The sequence below is a fragment of the Microcebus murinus genome, chromosome 12 (genome assembly GCF_040939455.1).
Source record: "Microcebus murinus isolate Inina chromosome 12, M.murinus_Inina_mat1.0, whole genome shotgun sequence".
NCBI lineage: Eukaryota > Metazoa > Chordata > Mammalia > Primates > Cheirogaleidae > Microcebus > Microcebus murinus.
Window position 1 is genome coordinate 59,413,152 of NC_134115.1, and position 20,736 is coordinate 59,433,887.

At 35.7% G+C, this 20,736-nt stretch overlaps 1 protein-coding gene across 6 annotated transcripts in view; it reads right to left on the reverse strand.

The window, feature by feature from the left end:
- The window catches only part of RNF38 (ring finger protein 38), a 66,902-nt gene that overhangs the window by 36,229 nt on the left and 9,937 nt on the right, over nucleotides 1-20,736 (reverse strand). For 3 of the 6 annotated variants that reach the window (XM_012769948.2, XM_012769946.2, XM_012769941.3), the window contains exons 2-4: nucleotides 16,446-16,595; nucleotides 7,580-7,773; nucleotides 684-897 (exon numbers count right to left, since the gene is read on the reverse strand). In XM_012769948.2, the coding sequence (XP_012625402.1) occupies nucleotides 684-897; nucleotides 7,580-7,686 (321 nt within the window). In that variant the 5' untranslated portion in view covers nucleotides 7,687-7,773; nucleotides 16,446-16,595. The remainder of the gene's footprint in view (nucleotides 1-683; nucleotides 898-7,579; nucleotides 7,774-16,445; nucleotides 16,596-20,736) is intronic. The other 3 variants (XM_012769950.2, XM_012769949.2, XM_012769945.3) reach the window with 1 other exon arrangement.

Here is a 20,736-nt window from a genome sequence, read left to right on the forward strand (position 1 = left end):
GACCCTATTTTCTCTCAGTTGTCAGTATACATTTTTTTCCCCTATTATCTAGTACAGAAGACAAAAAGTCAGATGCTATTCTGATTAGCTTTCCTTTGCAATTTCTCCTATCCATAAAACCTGCAAGATTTTTTCTTTATCCTTAAAATCCAGCGGATTTTCTGATGTATCATATAACTGTGGTCTTCATCCTTAGGCTCTAAAAACAGGTAACCTCTCCCCCTTAGCTAGTTCCTCAGTTCTTGGCAAGAAAAAAGAGAAACAAAGCCTTGTACCTATCATCTACTTGGAGACCTATGGAAACCTGTGAGCAAAGACTCACTCAACTGTCTTGTTCATTGAATTATTCCAGAAGAAACTGGACAGGTGAGGGAAACAGGATATTTACTCAAACCACCAGCTGTCTGGTATTTCCTATTTATCCTAAATCAGTAATTTCAAACCAATTATTATGTGAAGTTATTCTGAGCTTTCATAACCTTGATCCTAATATTTTAAGTTCAAATTTTTTCTATGGAAGCTGTGTAGAATTTAAATCCCAATTCTTATAAGGAATTCTACTTAACAAAAATAACTTCACTTTAGGTAAAATTAAAAGAAATCTGCAACAAAGAACCAAATAATCTCAGTAAACTGCCATCAACTTTTAGTATCTGTATTTCCAGGACATTCTGTTATTATACCTGATCATGTATGTCAACCATTACTGCATTCTGCTGGGGTGGATGAGCAGCAGGATGTAACAGACGGGGAGATACATTCGGAGGGTGGAAGGCTCGAGGCTCCTCTATTGCTTGCTGCTGTGCATAAGGAAGATGGTGATAGTTTTCATCTTGACTAACGGAATTATGTCGAGACAGACGATCCCTTCTTCCTCTCTGGCGTCTGACAGGAGGGCTGTAGTGTAGTAAATATCAAAAAGAAAGTCATTATAATGTTTACCGTTGTGGTCCATCAGTATTCTGTATTCTCTCTGTTATCAATTAACAGTATATATTAAAGTAAGCTCGAGTATTTTTTTTTTTAATTTTCTTTTTACTTTATTTTTCGTTTTTTATTTTCTTTATTTAGATTGGCTAGTTCTGTGGGAAGTAAGCTTGAGTATTAAATAATTGCTAAGGTTTCCTATCAGCTCCAAAAACTTACAGATTTACATACCAAGTGTATGTGTGCGTATATATATATTTTTAAATAATGACAACAATATTGTATTCAGCTCTGAAAGTATTTAGAAATCAATAGCTAACGAGTCTTTTTAAAATATATGAAACTGCCCTTTTTGTAGGTAAAAAATAGTCAAATATCAGCAATTTCATATGGCTTAACCTATTATTTCCCTCCCTTTATAAATATTATAATAAGCAAACTTTAATTTGCACATATCTTGTCAGTATTCCTCAGATACATAATGGGCACTTTGTGTTTTTATATTTGGCTAAGACATACATAAGGCACAGTGTCTATCCTCCCAAAATGGTATTATTAAAAAAATGAGAATAGAAAAAAAACATGAAATAATTAAAGAATATACAATTTATTGACAAATTCAAATACAACAGTGTCTGAGTAAATACTGAGAATGGAAATGACTGACAGTGTCAGCATAAATAGTCCAAGAATATACAGAATTTTTAATTGGAACCTGCTTATTGAAGCAAACCACATTTACTCTCCATGTACTAGTCATCTACATAGTTTAACAAAAATTTTGTCATTGTGACTAAACTTTCATTTTCTACTTCTCTTTACTTACATAATTCACCTCCACTGATTTTTATAATGGCTCAGCACAAAAGCAATTTTTAAAAAAGGTCTTATTAAAATGTACTCCATGTTGGGCAAAGGAGGCTAAATCTCTCTCTTTAAGGCAAAGTTAAAAATGCCATCCTAGCAACCTTTTTTATTGAGGTAAGTCACTTTTTTCTCAATCTTCCCACTCTGTACCTCTAAATCTGTTTTTTCTCACTACAAATTCTTTAATCTTAAAAGAAAAAGGGATATTCCTTTGCAAGATCAACTTCAATAGTACTCCTGACACCATCCTCCCAGGTTCTTGCTCCACTAATTTCCTCTATATATTTAGTTTTAGAACAACTTTTTGTATTTTTGCTTCCAAATCTACAGATTATATTTTACTGAATTTAAGAAGCTATCCACCATGGGACTAAAACCTTTTTATTTTGAAACAATATTGGTATTCTGTTTCTGCATACCCCTCACTCACCTTCTGTTCATGTTAATATCTGCCATAATCAGAAAACAATTATCAACATTAAGGGATATATTGGTACCATACTATTAATTAAACTACAGAATATATTTTGACTTCACCCATTTTCCCACCATTGTCCCTCATTGTTTCAGAATATAATGGAGGATCCCATATTGCATATAGTTGCCATGTCTCCTTAATCACTAATTTGTGACAATTTGAGTCTTTTCTTGTCTTTCATGACCTTGACACCCCTGAAGATATTAGTCATTCACTCTGCAGAATGCCGCTCATCCTGAGATTATCTGATGTTTCCTCACCTTCTGCCTTTAAGGGTATGCATTATTGGGAAAGAGATGACAGAGTTGATATGCCACTTTTAGTGTATCACATGAAATCGATATATATCACTGGCGATAGTAACATTAATCACATGGCTAATGGGGTGTATGCCAGGACTCTCCACTACAAAGTTATCATTCTTCCTTTTATAATTACCAAATATTTGGGGAGAGATACTTTCAGACCATGCAAACATCCTGCTTCTGTTTAAAGTTTCACCAGCAATTTTATCATTCGTGAATGGATCTGTAGCAATCACCACCTATGTTGTTCTAGTGGTGATTTTTTATTTCTCTCAGTTTTTCTGTATTAATTGGAATTCTTCTATAAGAAAGAATTGTTACTTTATTTGCTTATTCAGTTATTTATAATCAATACAGACTCATGGATATTTATTTTATTCTTTGTGTTATAATCCATACTATTGTTTTATTTTTTCAAATTACTTCAATGGGAACACTTTCAGTTTGGCTCTGGTGCTTTTTCAATATGTCCCTATCCTTTTGGGCATGTCCTTAATATCTGGCACCACAATGTGCTCCAGGCTTATCTTGTAGTTTCCCTACCCCAACCCTGGAATTAACTACCTCTCCAAAGAGCCCTGGTTCCTCTGACTGCTGCGTGGTATTTAGAAGCCAAGATCAGGTGCTAGTTGTACTCACTGCTAGTACTAAGTCACTATTTCTAGGCTGACAGCAGAACAAAGAAATATATCTATGTATACTAATTCACGTCTATGCACATATCAACATTTCTTTATCAAATATTTTAAAGGATTATCTTATGTATTACTAAAAAGAAAAGTTGCCAAATAAACTATGCTAGATCAATTTTGCCTTTATTTGATGTTACTGTGAAAAAATGTGCACCTTAAAATCAAAATGGAATACATACACTCAGATCACTCACCTCCCTTAAAAAACCCAACCTATCCACAAACCTAAGAACCCTTTTTAATAATTTTTTTCTCTCAACTATTGCCACTTGATCTCACTTCCTCACTCAAAAATAATTTCAATAGTTCAACTAATCACAAAATAAGATCTATTCCTCATGCTGACAAGTCCCCTCATAATTCTGAGTCCCATTATTTCCTGTATTGTCTCTCATTAAATCTATTATATGTGCCTTTATGGTAGAATATTTAAGAAGCAGAATCATTAGAAAATCTCTAAATAAGAAGTGGTGATAAAATGATGGGCAAATATTTCTTTCAGTTGAAATATTTCTATCAGCGATATATATATACTTTGTCATTTTGTTTTAGGTATAACACTTGTACATAGCACAAAGTATGGATTTTGTGCTGGCCTCACTTTTCTGCCTTTTGTTGCACTAACTTCTCTATTTATGTTGTTTATCTATGTATATGAGCTATACAGTCTATTTTTCTCATGATTAGTCTTAAACTTTCCAACAAATACTTTCATTTTTCTAAAATCATCTTAATTAGCATTCCTTGGGAGTTACTATACCTTTATTCTCTGTTCTGTCCCCATCTCATGTTCAGACCTTTTTTATATTTCTTTCTTTTTTAAGCAACATCATTCAGACTTAGTAGTGTGTCTTTTTTATTTTCTGTTAATCAATGGTCTTCAACCCTACTTCCTACATTTATTATTCTGCTTCCTGGATATAGTATAATCTCTAATAATAAAGTTGTCCCTTGTTATCCGTGGTGGATAGGTTCCAGGAGCCCCGTGCCGTGGACACCAAAATCTGTAGATGCTCAAGTCGCACAGTTGGTCTTGTGGGATCAAAGATACCACAAGTCAGCCCTCTGCATCCACAGGAACCATATCCCAAGAATACTGTATTTTTGATCCACGGTTGGTTCAACCCATATTGATACAGTGGGAGGATCTCTTACTGGTCAACTTTCTGAGTCTGAATGTTTGCGAATGCTTTTATATTTTGACTTTATATCAAGTAAGTCAACTGATAGAATTCAAAATTTAAAAAAAGTTTCTCATAACTTTGAAGATTTAGTCCACTGTCTTCTCATATCTAATGCTCTTAAATAAGAAGCTTGTGGTCAATCTGGTTCCCACTTCTTTGTGGATAGTATTTTCTGTCTTGGGATGTTTGTGAATTTTTAGTTATCCTTTGTTTCTGTTCTCTGTGCTGGAATTTCACTAAGATCCCATTCAAAACTCAGTCTTGAAGCCTTCTGGAAATATTATTAGACATATTTAGAACTGATGGCTCTGTCTCTATATTTAAATTTACTTTTCCACACTTTCCATTTTGCCATTTTATAATATATTCTGGGAAATTTCCTCCACTTCATCATCCAAAAACTTACTCACTTTTTCTGCCCATTTATTAAGTTTTACCAACTAAGATTTCTAGTTGATTTTTATGGATGCAATATCCCCCTTGTATCTCTTATATTACTTATTCTAAAATTTTATTTTGCTTATTCCACTGTTTCTTCAGGTTCTTCCATTCATTATTGGGTTTAATGCCTCTATATATTCAAGTTGTTTTACTGCATTTAATGCTTCTCTTTCACTTTGTCGGTTTTCTTATATGCTTGTTAATTTCCTGGTTTTGTGCTCACCTTTGTATCTGAAATCCTGCTAGATTACTGTCACAAACTGCATCTGCTTGGCATAGCCTGCTTCTGGGAGAAAATCTGGCAACTAAGTTTATAGCTGGCCTATACTAAGTGGTAAGTGAGAAGAGAATAAGGAAAAAGACACACTGCTGAACAAAACAAACCAGTTTTCTAGGTGGTAAATGCTCTCTACTCCTCCCTTGTGTTGCCATGAACAAAACGCATGACGCTTCTCACCAACTGAAGAACACACAGTGGCCGCATGCTATTGCCCATGCCTGTAATTCCAACACTTTGGGAGGCAAGAGTATAGCTTGAGGCCAGGAGTTCAAGATCAGTCTGGGCAACATAGCAAGACCCTATTTCTAAAAAAATTTAAAAATTAGACAGGTGTGGCAGTGTGCACCTACAGTCCCAACTACCCAGAAGGCTGAGGGAAGGAGGACCTCTTGAGCCCAAGAGTTCAAGGCTACAGAGAGGTATCATTGCATCACTGTACAATAGCCTGGGATCTGTCTCAAAAAAACAAAAACAAAAACAAAAAACCCCACACATAGCTAGTTACTATTAGCATCTGTAAACAGATATTTCTGACACTCCCTTCCTGGTCTAAGGCATTTCCTATGACCTAAAAATTCTACTCCTAGGTTTATATCCCAATGAAACTTTTATACATGTACACAGGGAGAGGTGCACATCAAGGTTCCTAACAGTAATCTTTATAATAACTAGAAACTAGGCATAATTGTATCACAGTAAAAATAAATGAACCATTGCTACCAACATTAAAAAGAGAATTCTAATGAATGAAGTCTACGAATACATTCAAATGAAAACAGGCAAAAACTAAAATCACATTGTTTAAGAATACATTCACAGGTATTAAAAACTATAACTAACAAACAAACAAACAAACAAACAAACAAACAAACAAGGGAATGCTGCAAAACTCCAGGACAAGGTTACTCTCTAGGAAGGAGGAAGGAGAGTGGTAACACCAGAGGGACTTTTGGGGAAACGGTAACACTATTTTGACCTAGGTGTTGGGTACATGTGTTTGTTATCCTTAATTGTATATTTGTTTTACATGCTCTTCTGAATGTATGACACAATTTACCAAGGAACAGGAACAGACTACAGCAGGTACTTGGGCCATAGCTTTGAAACAACCTTACTTCCTCATGCTTATTATATCTAACGGCTACAACATAATTTACCTGACATTTTACTTAAACATTCCCATATTAACTGGTTAATAAGGTACTGGGTAATGTAAGTCTTAGTGTCTCAACAGAAGATAGCTCAGACATAGGTTTGTGTTGTCTCATTTGGAAGACAGAACGATGGTTTTAAGATCACTTCTGTATTAGTCTGCCATAACAAAGCACCACAAACTAGGTGGCTTAAACAGAAACTTATTTTGTTAAAGTTCTGGAAGCTAGAGATCTGAGATCAAAGTACCAGCATGGTTGGCTTCTGGAAAAGGGATCTCTTCCCAGCTTAGACATGATCACCTTCTCACTGTGTCCTCACATGATGAACAGTGAGTTCTCTAATGATCTCTCTTCTTATAAGGACACTAATTCCGATAGATAATGGCCCTACTTTTATGATCTCATTTTAACCTTAATTAATTCCTTAGAGGTCATGTTGCCAAAAACAACCACACTAGAGTTATAGCTTCCACATATTAATTGAGGAGGAAGGAGACAAACATTCAGTCAGTCCATAACATGTTCCTAACTCAAGATTCATTACTATTCCTTAGATTATCAACATCCTGAACATACAAACAGGTATCTCATCCTAAGGATACACTATTGCCCTGAAATAAGAAATATGACCTCAGGCAACAACTAAAGAGGAAGAAATTCAGGAACAAATGCATTCATCTATGAAAAAAAAGGCAAGGGCCAAGTTCCAGAGAAAATAGGCCGGAAAGGTGAACTAAACTTCAGTCATTCTTTCATATCACAGGTTCCAGTTTTATAAGAAACATAATTAAGCTCCTAATTGCCTTAGAGTATATAGAAGGAATAGGAATAAAGAATAATTTACATCTAAGATATCCATTTTATGAACTATAGAAAGTATTTTCAAGTAATCAGGACTGCAGGCTGACACACAAAAACTCTTAAACCATGAAGCAGCTGAATTCATATATAATTGCATGGATTGACTTTAGGTAAATCATTGTAGCCTCTTTCAATTTCTTCACCTGGCAATTACAAACTAAATGAACTATTATGACCTAGGGGAGTCACCTAAACAACTTATAATGCTGTTTTTTTATGTGTGAATGTGTGTGTACATATGTTGATGTGTTTATGACATGTCTAGAAAAAAATGCTTTCTTTTTGTTTGTAGATGGGGACACGCCTGAAGAAAAAATGCTTTCTGATGTTAAACTATTTACAAACTTATTAATGGAAGGAAATTTAAGAAATAAATTGTAATCAACTAACCTTCTTCTGTTGCGTGCAGGTGTGTTGCATCGTTCCCCTGAGAAGTGATGTTGGCTTGGTCGAACTGAAGGGGGCTGCCTATTTGATGTCATCTCCCATGGTCGCATTGGTGGTGAGGGAGCTGGTGATGCTGATGTATAATCAAAGACTGAATGAGAGAGGCGCTGTCTCTTGGGACTTGGACTATCTTCACTCTGCCAATGCAACAAAATGGATCAACTCAGTAAGACCTTTAAAGGATGTCACATTACTGTATATGCATAGGTGTTTAAATAAATTTAACTTAAAAATGTAAAGGAGGCAAAAAAAATGTATATATTTGCTATCAAACCAAATTTAAAACCTTCAAAAAGTGATGGGGTAGGGTCAGAAGGGAGATGCATAGTAAATAATATTAAATGAAAAATGAACTGTTTTTAAAAACTCATCACAAAACACAAAGTAACAACATACAGGGCATACAACAGTGCAATAAACTTGTATAGTACTTGACCTTTTCTTTTCTTTTCTTTTTTTTTTTTTTTTTTTGAGACAGAGTCTCACTTTGTTGCCCAGGCTAGAGTGAGTGCCGTGGCGTCAGCCTAGCTCACAGCAACCTCAGACTCCTGGGCTCGAGTGATCCTGCTGCCTCAGCCTCCCGGGTAGCTGGGACTACAGGCATGCGCCACCATGCCCGGCTAATTTTTTTTTTTTTTATATATATATCAGTTGGCCAATTAATTTCTTTCTATTTATAGTAGAGACGGGGTCTCGCTCTTGCTCAGGCTGGTTTTGAACTCCTGACCTTGAGCAATCCGCCCGCCTCGGCCTCCCAAGAGCTAGGATTACAGGCGTGAGCCACAGCGCCCAGCCAGTACTTGACCTTTTCTTTAAAGTCCCAATCAACCTGATAAATTCCACTATGCTCTCCTGGTCAGTTATTAGTTATACTTTTAGGCATCAATTCTCAGCTGAGAACTCAGTTTAGGACTGAGTATAATTTCAGTATGCCCTCAACTTGATTCTAAATCATGCTCCTCCCCCCTCCTTATTCTTGTTTAGGCCACTGTATTTATTTTCTCTAATGAAGGTTACATGGATAAAGTTAAGAGTTATATCAAACGGATAAAGTCATAATCAGCTGATATAAATTATCAATTCTTAACAAGAATGTCACAACACCTTGGGGAGTAACTTGTCAAGTTGTCAAGGGTCCCAGCATGGGCTTACTGTCTATAAAATTGATATGGATCATTTAATTACATTATTAATTTTTCAGGATTCCCCACCTAACTCAATTTCCCAAATGAGTCTCAAGAAAACTGAAAATTACAAATTAGCTGAAAATTTGATAAGGCTGTGTGTATTCTAATCTAATAGAACCTGTCTCCTATCTCCAATCTACTCTTGCAAGTTTCTAATTACTTGAGCATTAGAGTTCTTTTGGTTGAAAAACAATTAGTAACTGCTGTTAGCACAAAAATCACCTTAAAATATTAGCAAAAGAGTATAGAGGGCTACATAATCCTATGTTCGATTTTAAAGACATAAGCCTATAAAACAGAACTGATTGTTTTATTTAAATAGACAGGAAAAAAGCAAATTGTTAAATGGTTATATGTGATCATTCCAGATTATTTAGCAGAGACATTTCAAAAACGTCATTTTCCTTCTATAATATATATAAGAAATATTGTAATTAAAATACAAAATATGAAAGCATGCTGTTGTCACTCTCCCTACCACCATGCAAAACTTACTATTTCCCCAGATTTAATGGCAAAGTTATCACTTAGTATTAGGGGCAGGAGGGCTGGCTCCGGGACACCAAAATTCCCAGGATACCAACATCTGAAGATGTCCCAAGTCTCTTATATAAAATGGTGTAGTGTTAGGTTGAGCACAGTGGATCATGTCTGTAATCTCAGCTCTTTGAGAGGTTGAGGTAGAAGGATCACTTGAGCCCAGGAGTTTGAGAACAACCTGATTAACAAGACCCCATCGCTACAAAAAAATTTTAAAAATTAGGCAGGCATGGTAGCATGTGCTTCTAGTCCTAGCTACTCGAGAGGTTGAGTCAACAGGAGGATCACTTGAGCCCAGGAGTTTGAGGTTGCAGTGAGCTATAATCTGGCCACTGTAATCTAACCTGGACAACAGAGCCAGACCTGGTCTCTAAAAAAACAGAAACAAAAATACGAAATAAAATGGTGTAGTGTTTGCATATAATCCATGTACATCCTCCCATACATTACTTAAAATATCTAATACTATGTAAATAGTTGTTATACTGTATTTTAAAATTTTTAAAAATTTGTATTACTTTTTATTGTTGTACTGTTACTTTTTATTTTATTGTTTTCAGATATTTTCCATCCCTTGTTGGTTGAATCTGCAGAGGCAGAACTTTCCAATATGGAGGGCCAACTACTCCTAAAACTTAAAAAATGGTAAATAACCACTGAAATTTAGACATTTTGATCAAAAAAAGAAAGGTAGAACCACCACTGACAAACTTGTACATGAACTGCACATAAGCACCAGAAACAGGCTACCTCCACAGCTGAGAAAACAGATTTGATAAACACTGACTTTTTAAAGAACAAAATACTAGCAACAATCATGGTCATTAGCTTTTATACGTATCCTACACTGCTTATCATACATTGCAATGCCTAATGCAAACTAAGGGAACTGTGAATTCTAGAAATTCAAGGCCTAAACTGGAGAATGCTGCAGATCCACATGATAAAAGTCAAACAACCTGAGAAAGCCTTTCCAGGAGTGGGGAACCTGCAGCCTTCTAATATCAAAGTTGTTCCTTTTTAAAGCACCAGAGGAGGCAAGAAAAGCTTCATCTTTCTCTGATGTTCTCCTCTTAATAAAAAGATTTGTTCTATAAAATTTGGTCAGTCAAAAGGCCTCACTGATATTTTCAGTGATGTTCAAATTGTAAGTTAACAAGGATAGATGGCTGAGACAAGTTCCCCATTTCTTTTTATTGTGCTGTGATGGGTTCACATTGGTGAAAAAGAGGAGACAAAGAATAGGAAGTGAAGGTAAGTGAGCTATTCATTAGTTGTCTGGCAATAAGTCTTACTTTTTTTACTCAAAGTAACTGGAAACCAATTGGAAACCTAAAGACAGGAAGACATTAAAAAGTAGTTTACTATATGCAATGTGGTCTCATCACATCAGTCAATTTTAGTACTCTAAGGAACTCCAAAGAAATCCTCACAGTTTTCAGAAAAGGGAAAGGGCAGTAACCTACAAAGAAACAAGAATTAGATTAGCATTAGACTTCCCATAGGAAAAAAAAGATGCTAAAACTGTGCTGAGTGAAAATAAAATTGAACCTAGAATTTTATACTCTGATCAAACTATTAACTAGTGTCAGGGCAAAAACAAACACCAGACTCCCAGGATACCAAAATCTGAAGATGCTCAAGTCTGTTATATAAAATGGTGTAGTGTTAGGTTGAGCACAGTGGCTCACACCTATAATCCTAGCACTCTGGGAGGCCAACTCGAGAGGATTGTTTGAGGTCAGGAGTTCAAGACCAGCCTGAGCAAGAGCAAGACTGCATCTCTACTAAAGAAATATAAAGAAATTAGCCAGGCAACTAAAAACCAAAAAAATTAGCTGGGCGTGGTGGTCGGGAGGCTGAGGCAGGAGAATCCCTTGAGACCAGAAGTTTGAGGTTGCTGTGAGCTAGGCTGATGCCAGGGCACTTTAGCCTGGGCAACAGTATTTAAAAAAAGGAATAAAAGAAGTTATTAAATGCTAAAAAATACTTTTATATGTAATATATATCTCAAGTATATATACTAGGAGAAAGTCTTAGATGACAGGAGATGCTGTGCCTGACAAATTTTCCCCAAAACACAAAAAAGTTCCAAGTTCTACTATACCAGTGACTAAAATGTGCCTCTGACTTTATCAGCCATTAGTGAGTCCCAAGGACTTCCTTCCCAACGCAGTAAGGAGGCAACCAACTAGTGTAAGGGAATGAAATCCCAACAAGCTGATCCTCTCCAATCATCATTCAGTACCATTCACCTTAGAATTATAAATAACCACAGTATGATTTAAGAATCCTCAATTCTCCTTTAAACTCCCAGACTTTCTATACTTGCCTTAACTATCTGTACCAAAAATGTGGTTTCTCATTCCACAAGAAAACAAAAACAAAAAAAAACAGTTAAATGCAAAAATGGCCTCAGGAGAGCAAACTCTCACTGGATTTCATCTATTTTAAACAAATGTGAAAACACTTACAAAACTAACACACTCTATATATAGGCAACTTGCTATTAATAACCAAGACAAGATCCTTTTCTGTTTTACATTTGATGGATATAAGCATGGGAAAGCAGAAAATTAATGTTACATTTGGATCACACAACATAGTTTACAAAATGATCTCTAAACATTACCTCATTTAATTCTCTGCAAGTTGAAGTTTATTTTTAAACTATGTTCAGATATATGTAAAATGTGTTTCTATTAGTGAAACTGAAACAAGACAGTTCAGTGAATATATATTGCCCTTGAACTATACAATGTACATAGTGTACTATTTCACACACTTTCATTTTTGATATATAGCTCTGATATTCCTCAGCTTAATCTCACAATAAAATTCAATCTCTCCACCAAATACATCTTCCTAGAATGTTATTTTACTTATAGATATAGGAGGGAAAAGAGGCTTTGAATGTTGTGTTTTCAAGTTACCATAAACATGCAGAAACAAAATAAGAATTTTGCTTCTTGATATGATCCAAGTTTGTGTTTTGGTTTTTTTTTTCATGAAAACTCAAGGGGAAAAAAACAAGTTTTATATGCAGTGAGTGCTTGGAAAGGGACTCTAGTAGCATAACATACTGCAATCCCATCATAAAGAATAGGATCCAACATTGTGTGAAAATATTACATTACTATCACTGGCTATAATTGCTAATCCATTAGAACACACAAGCAATGAAGTCGCTTCCTAAGTCTAGGGAAGTTTGGCTAGTTTTTGAGTAACACAGTAGTGATGTTATATCCTAGATTTTTCCCAATTTTTAATTAAACAAACATCACTGGTTCACAAAAACTAATTTAACTTAATGTTACAATTGTACTGTTTTCAATCACTATATTTAGTTCTACCAGAGTACTAGATTTTGTTCATCATGTATCCATAACTATAATAATTTTAAGCTGTAAATATAAACAAATGGTTAAAATGAAAACTCTAAAGTGTAAGCATAAAGCCAGTGAAAATAGGAAAGAGTGAGAACAACCTGAAATCAAGAGATTCTCTGAGATAACCATCTGGAGGTATTCATTCTATAGACAGCTGAAGCTTAGAGGGTAGGAATATAAATTGAGGAGTTTTGGGTATATAAATAGATTGTAGGTTAATGAGGCTGCAGGCATGGACAAAATTGTCCCAAAAAAGTTTATATAATGAAAAAAAGGCTCAATAATGGATCCTGAGAAAGCCAACATTTAATGTTGGGTAGTTGAGGAGTAGAGGAGTGTGGAGTGTTTTGGAAGCCAGTGGAAGGGTATCTCAAGGATGCAACTGACAGGTCATGTAAGATGAGGTCTGAAAAACATTCACTAGATTTACCAACATGGAGGTCACTGACAAAGAGCTATTTCTTTCTAATATGATTTGCTACCTGTTATAGCATATTCTCCCTCACAATAATTTTTGGGAAAGTTTTTTTCCCTGTCTATTCCTCAATAATCTTCCTAATGAATTTAAAGATAATGCTGTAAAGTTTTAAAAATAAAATTCTGATATTTTGGCTCGAATTCTTATAAAGTCTACAAATTTGCTGGAATATAGACATTTTTACAATAATTAGTCTTCTCTTTCAGAAACCTAGATATTGTGTATAAATCTTTAAAATTTTAATCACCTAATTAACTCTAGTAAATTTACAAAATAAAGGTTCCACACAATTGTCATTAAAATACCACAAACATCCCTGAAATCAATGGTTGTGCCAGACAGGAAACTGAAGCCCTCCACAATGTATTTAATTACTTTATGAAAGCTTACTATCACTGAATCTACTGATAGTAAAGAAATTGCTAATTTTAAAACTTTAAGATAGGGGCTGAGAGCAAAGAGACATGAGGGAGTTTACAGGTTGATGTAACTGTTCTATTCTTGATTGTGGTGGTGGTTCCAAGTCTATATGTATTTGTCAAAACTCACAAACCTGTACGTATACTGAAAGGGTGAATTTTACTGCATGTTAATGATACTTTGATTTTTTAAAATATTGTAGGTGGCCCTTAGACTCTAATTTTAAATAGAGGTTTTTACAGAGATGCAAATGTGCCTACATTTATACCTCTTCTGTGAGCAATAAATACACAAAGCCATTACTTTTACAGAAACATTAAAATACTAACAAAATGTTCACCAGGATACACACATACAAGAAAATTCATGGCAGCACTGCTTGTAACAATAAAAAAACAGGAAACAACTCAAATCTCAATCAAAAAAGAAAGGGGATACGCTACAGTATATTCACATAATGGAATACTAAAAGCAGTAAAATTAATCAACTACACAGCCACATGCATTAATATGGATCAATCTCAAGAAGGAAAGTATACAAAGTCCTTTTATACCATTTATATTAAATTCAGAAACAACCAAAATTAAACACTATAGTATTGAGGGATATTTTATGTGGTAAAACCATACATAAAAGCAAAGGGATACTGAACACAGAGGTCTACCTGAGGCACAGGTATGGAACAGCAGGTGGATATTATATGCAGGGTCATATAAGAGCTTTAAAAGTATTGGTGATAGTTGATTTTTTTAAGTTGGATGATGTTTTGTTATTATACATGGTCTGCTTTATACTTTATAACTTGCATGTATGAAATAATTTATAATTTTTAAAAATAAAGCATGCATTGGTTGGAAACAACAAGGATCCAGGAAAATATCAACACTTTCTCCTCTATGACCACAATACATACTTGCCTCACCAACTCTGTGCTTGATGGGGGGGAGGGGAGAGGAGAGGAATTTCTTTACCCCTAGAGAAGGTTGCAGGGATAGTGAAGTCCTCAGAAAACAGAGGAGTTTTATCTAAGATGAGGAAGCAGAGAAGGTGCTTTAAGAACAAAATGGAAGAGGTAGGTAAATCTGTTTAAAATGGATTGTTTCTAAGGGAAGGAAAAGTAGAAAGAGTTAGGGGGCAAGGTACTTGGAGTAAAAGCCAAGAATAAGAGAAAGCATTAAGACAATAACTTTGTAAGGATAGGAGACGGCTGGGGAGGTTTTCCTTTTCATGTGGTAACTGTTTTTAAGGATGAGAAGCATTAAGTGGAACTAACAAATTACACCCAATTTTGGAATCAGAATTAATTGAGGGTAACAGTATCTCAAGGAGGTTGTGAGAAACATCTACTTTGCTTCATGCACAACAGTGGCAGGGCGGTAACTGGGTAAAGAAACCTCTACTCTCCCCTGGGAGCAAAATTCACTGAGGTCCTTGTTCTAAAGTCAGAGGAAAGTAAGGCTTAAATTAAATCAGGACTATAACACAAATTTAATAATACTATCTTCTACCTTCTGTAACACCCAAGTGCAATCAGCTCTAACTTTATTGTTTCCCTTTCACAACATGGGTTTAAATCCAATGCATTTGGCAGCTACTCTGAGTTTAAAGTTAACATTCAGTTAATGTCTAAAGACTCAAAGGGAGTATGGAAAATACAGAAAGTGTCAAAAAACTGTTTACTGGTGGCAATAGTAATGGTATCAAGTCATTTTCTTACTGTTATATGCATACATAGTAGACAAGATACATCTAAAGTTGGACTTGAGTCCCTGGCTTTGCCAATAACTGGATAAGCAATTGGGCATCACAGTAATCTTTTCTGAGCCTGTTTTCTCATCTAAAAAACCATTCATGACTTGTTTATCGTGACGGTTAAAAACAAACAAAGTTAATACACACAAAGCAGAGAACCTGGCACAAATTCCAACAAGGAATATCAGACTGAAGAGCCCTAGGATCACCTACACAGCTATCTCCAGAAAGCTCACATCTCCAACTTAATGTGCCACATGCATTTCTCTTTCAGAACTAATTCCTGGCCCCAACCTGTCACTCCAACACACACAGAAAGTTAGCTGTTTTTATCTAAAAGTCTCAGCCCTGATGATCAACTTTCTCATTACCTCAGGTTTATACATGTTGGACCACAACCCTACCATCCAGAAGCAATTCTGTAACTTCTTTTGCGGTAATAGTGATACTGACGTCCATTACTAAAACATGCTTCTTTAGGAATGCTAATTGAAAGTTCTGTAGCCAGTGATTTATGTGGGCAGATCCTAGCAATCCTGTTAATAACCTAACGATGGCTTAATCCATTTACACCTTACTTTGCTCTCTTTTTATATTTTTTAAAATTTTAAAATCATATTTTACCCACAGTAGCAAAAGTAATAAGGCAAGTAACCATTTTCACTCTAAGAAATACACATTACTATCAAACTCTGAGCACCAAGCAAATAAGTAGTGATGGCTTTAAAAAAGTATTTTAAATGCTTCCATTTTTCGAGAATTTGGCCTATCAGGACAAGTCATTAAGACCAAAAGATCCAAAAACAAGAGTATTACAATAGTCAAATAATTAACAGTAGCTCAAGAAAAGACAAACATTTGTCAGAAAAGCTGTCTGAAAAAGTTATATTAAAGAAGTCCTCTAAGAAGAATACTTATTCCCACATACAACAGAAAATAAGAAGATGATATTTCGAATTTTGTTTCATTCTTTCCTAGAAACACCCTAGAAAGTATCTGTGACTTTTAGCCCTATGTAGGGAAAGGGTAAATATATAAGAACCTGGAAGAAAGCTTTGAAGTGAGCATCCTCTTGAACGGTAGTGTTCTGATCACTTGGGAGGAGAGGGAACAGGCTCTGAAGTCTCACCCTTTCACAAATCACCTTGTTAGGATGGCCAGGCAGAGGTGCTGAATTGGCCCCGGGAGATATCTGGGAAAAAGAGGGAGAAGAAAAGGATAGTTCATGGCTAGCCGCACCAATGTGGAGAGTCATGCCTATGAAGGATAGTCTGGATTTTCCAGGTATTTGATGATTCTGTTAGCAGAGACTGGAAAGAAATTAAAAATTAATTTTAAACATCAAAACAGGCAAAGTGTGCCTCTGGCAATGGATCTTACAAAAACTTCTTGAGGCAAAAAAGCATAGCTCAAGAATGTCAAGTCCTTCCTATTTCCCAAATACCTACTAGTATCTTTTCTGTTGGTATTAATTCTGAAATCCGAAAGAAAGATTTCATGCTAAGGAAACCCAAGGTAAAATCATATATCTTAAGTACAGAAAGATAAATATTTGCCTGGACCAACACATATTTTTTCTCATTCTATTTTTTAATCTTGCAAGTGATCATGCAAAGGAAGATGAGAGACTTGATAACATCTGTGACAAAATTTTTATAGCAATCGTATGTATGACTGTATAGCATATGATCATACATTTGACTATGGAGATCTCAGCTCTATTCAACAGAAATCTAGCGACCTTCCTAAGGAATAAAGGCAAGATCATAAACTTGAAAGTAAATGACTGCATGTTTTAAATGCTTGACTTGATTGTAGGTTAATCCTTCTAAATTCATAAATTCGTAAACATACTTAAACTACAGCATTTTAAAAATCATGAACATCACCTGTCCCACTGTGTTATGTCAGTGAATTCTCCTTGGAGTTTAAGGTTATGTAGAATTGCTTGTCCCTGTGCTAACAATTATGTGCTTTAACATGATCTTGTTTTTAAAGTTTCATTGCCTCATTCACTCATTCAGTCATACATTTAATTGTCTACTGGCTGACAGGCACTAAAGCAAAAGGGCAGGCATGGTTTTCTACCTTCAAAAGGTATATGCTTAAAACAGCAACTCAAAGTACTGTAAAAAAAAAAATAATAATAATAATAAAAGGTACATGCTATAAAAAAGAAATAAAAGTAAAACACTGCAACAAAATGTAAGTATTATGATAATGGTAAGCACCAGGTGATATGGAGAGGTAATTGGCAAGAGGCAGCAGTATAGTTAGGAAACTGCAAAGTATTTAGTATGGCTAAACAGTAAGGAAGTAGCCAGAAAGGAAGGCAGAGACAGATCATGAATTTTGTTAACATCCCTGCTGTAATAATCTTCCTTAACCTCTTTATATTTTGTTTCTGATTTGCTATGAACCTGGTAAAGAGATAACTAAGCCCACCGGTAAGAGTAAAAGTATTTCCAAAGACTCTCCTCAGAGTAAAAGCAAAACATCAGAGGGCAGGAACCTTAGAATCCGTTAGTTTTCTAGAAGATGTTTTGGACATAAGCTAAAGCTTATCTCTGTAATACAAACATGAATGTGCTAATATCCTTTACCATTAAGAAGTATGCATTGCTAAATCAAGGAGTATTTACTGATTGCCTCCTACATGCCAAGAGTTCTGTTAGGAAAGAAGATATAAAGATAAAACATGAATACCACCATCAAGAAACTTATTCTAATTAAAACTAGATGCAGGCTGGGCATGGTGGCTGATACCTGTAATCCTAGCACTCTATGAGGCCGAAGAGGGAAGATTGTTTGAGACTAGCCTGAGCAAGAGCTAGACTTCGTCTCTACCAAAAATAGAAAAATTAGCCGGGCGTGGTGACGCACACCTGTAGTCCCAGCTACTTGGGAGGCTGAGGCAGCAGGATTGCTTGAGCCCAAGAGTTTGAGGTTACTGTGAGCTAGGCTAATGCCAGGGCACTCTAGCCCAGCGCAACAATGCAAGACACTGTCTTAAAAAAAAAAAAAAGCTTTCAAAACTAAATGCAAGCAGCCAACTACAGTATAATTTGAATGTCATAAAATAGGCAAAAATTAGAACAGAGAGAAGCCCTGAGTTTGTCTGAAGGTAAGAGTAACAAAACATTTCATAAAAAGAGGTATATTTCACATTCCTGACTCTTTACTCAATCTAAGGAGTGCTTTCACCACTTTAAAGCAATCTTCTCTCAAAATGGTCTGTTCCTTTATGTAGGTTTAATAATCTTTTTGCAGTCTTCTTATGCCTTTAATTTGCACAGTAAATAACCTTTGTAGAGTGTTTAATAAGGCCATCTGCCTTCAACTATCATGTCCAAAGCAGTCTTACAAATTGCTAGTACAAGTAGCTGGCTAGGAAAACAGAAATCAAGGTCAGGTTTTCTCTCCTTCATTCTTTGTTCCTTTGAAATCTTAAGATTTTGTTCATATATAAATAAAAAACTGGCAATTCTGGTCCCTGTGGCCATTAAGTTAATTTTCAAGCACATCCTCTCCTACTCAAAATAGTTTCCTTTAGTCAAAAGCTTTATTTGTCTATAAAAAGGAAAGACAGACAATATAATGGAGAAAAGCTACATTCAAATCATGTAGTTCAAGTAAGTCTGGGACTAGCCAGGCAAAGTGCCTCATGTCTATAATCCTAACTTTGTTTGGTAGGCTGAGGTGGGAGGATTTCTTGAAGCCAGGAGGACTTCAACACCAGCCAGGGCAATAGCAAGACCGTCTCTACAAAAAATAAAAACATTAGCTGGCATGGTGGTGCACACCTGTAGTACCAGCTACTCAGGAGGCTGAGGTGGGAGGATTACTTGAGCCCAGAAGTTGTCTGTGGTTGTAGTGAGCTATGAAGATGCCCACTGCACTCTAACCATGGTGACAGTAATACTCTGACTCAAAAAAAAAAAAAAAAAAGTCTGGGATAAAACAGTATGTGGACTTGACCAAAACCAGATGACCCCAACCGGGTAAGAGAAAATCACACATATTTTATTTGTGTGTATGTATGTGGTAAGCAGACTACCTATCTTAGGTGACCCCCAAGATATACACCTCTGGGTGTATATCTCCTGTATAACCTCTCCTCTTGTGTGGGCAAGACTGAATATGATGGATTTCATTCTAATAATTAGGCTAAATAAAGGGCAGTGGGGAATCTCCAGATGTAATCAAGATCACAAATCAGGTGAATTGAAGTTAAACAAGAGGGAGATTATCCTGCCTGGGTCAAAGCTTAACCAGAGAAAGCTCTTAAAAAAGGAACTGAGCCCTTTCTGAAAAGAGTCTCCTGCCAATCCTTCAGACTGAGCTGCTACATTGTGAGAAGGCATATGAAGGTGCCCTTAAGAACTGAGAGTCATCACCAGTTAACAGCTAGCAAGAAAATAGGGGACCCTCAGTCCTATAATCACCAGAATCATATTCTATCAACAACTCTAACAGGATTCCTGATCCATGGAGATTGTGAGCTAACAGATTTGTGTATTAAGCAAATAAATTTGTGGTAATTTGTTACACAAAATAAAAAACTAATACAGAGAAGACCCCGTATAGCAAAATCAATCCTAGGCAATAAAAACAAAATAGGAGGTAACAATTTACCAGACTTCAAACTATACTACAAGGCTATAGTCATTAAAACAGCTTTTTACTGGCACAAGAACAGGGACATTGACCAGTGGAACAGAACAGAGAACCCAAATATAAAACCATCCTCATATAGCCAACTAATCTTCAACAAAGCAGACAAAAACATACACTGGGGAAAAGAATCCTTATTCAATAAATGGTGCTGGGAAAACTGGATAGCCACATGTAGAAGACTGAAACAAGACCCACACCTTTCACCTCTCACAAAAATCAACTCACGCTGGGTAACAGACTAGAACCTTAGGTGTGAAACTATTAGAATTCTAGAGGAAAATGTTGGAAATACTCTTCTAGACATGGGCCTAGGCAAAGAATTTATGAAGAAGACCCCAAAGGCAATCACAACAGCAACAAAAATAAACAAATGGGACCTGATCAAATTAAAAAGCTTCTGCACAGCCAAAGAAACTATCAAGAGAGCAAACAGACAACCCACAGAATAGGAGAAAATTTTTGCAAGCTACACATCCGATAAAGGGCTGATAACTAGAATCTATTTAGAACTCAGGAAAACCAGCAAGAAAAAAATCAAACAACCCTATCAAAAAATGGGCAAAGGACATGAACAGAAACTTCTCAAAAGAAGACAGAATAATGCCCAACAAACATATGAAAAAATGTTCAACATCTCTAATCATCAGGGAAATGCA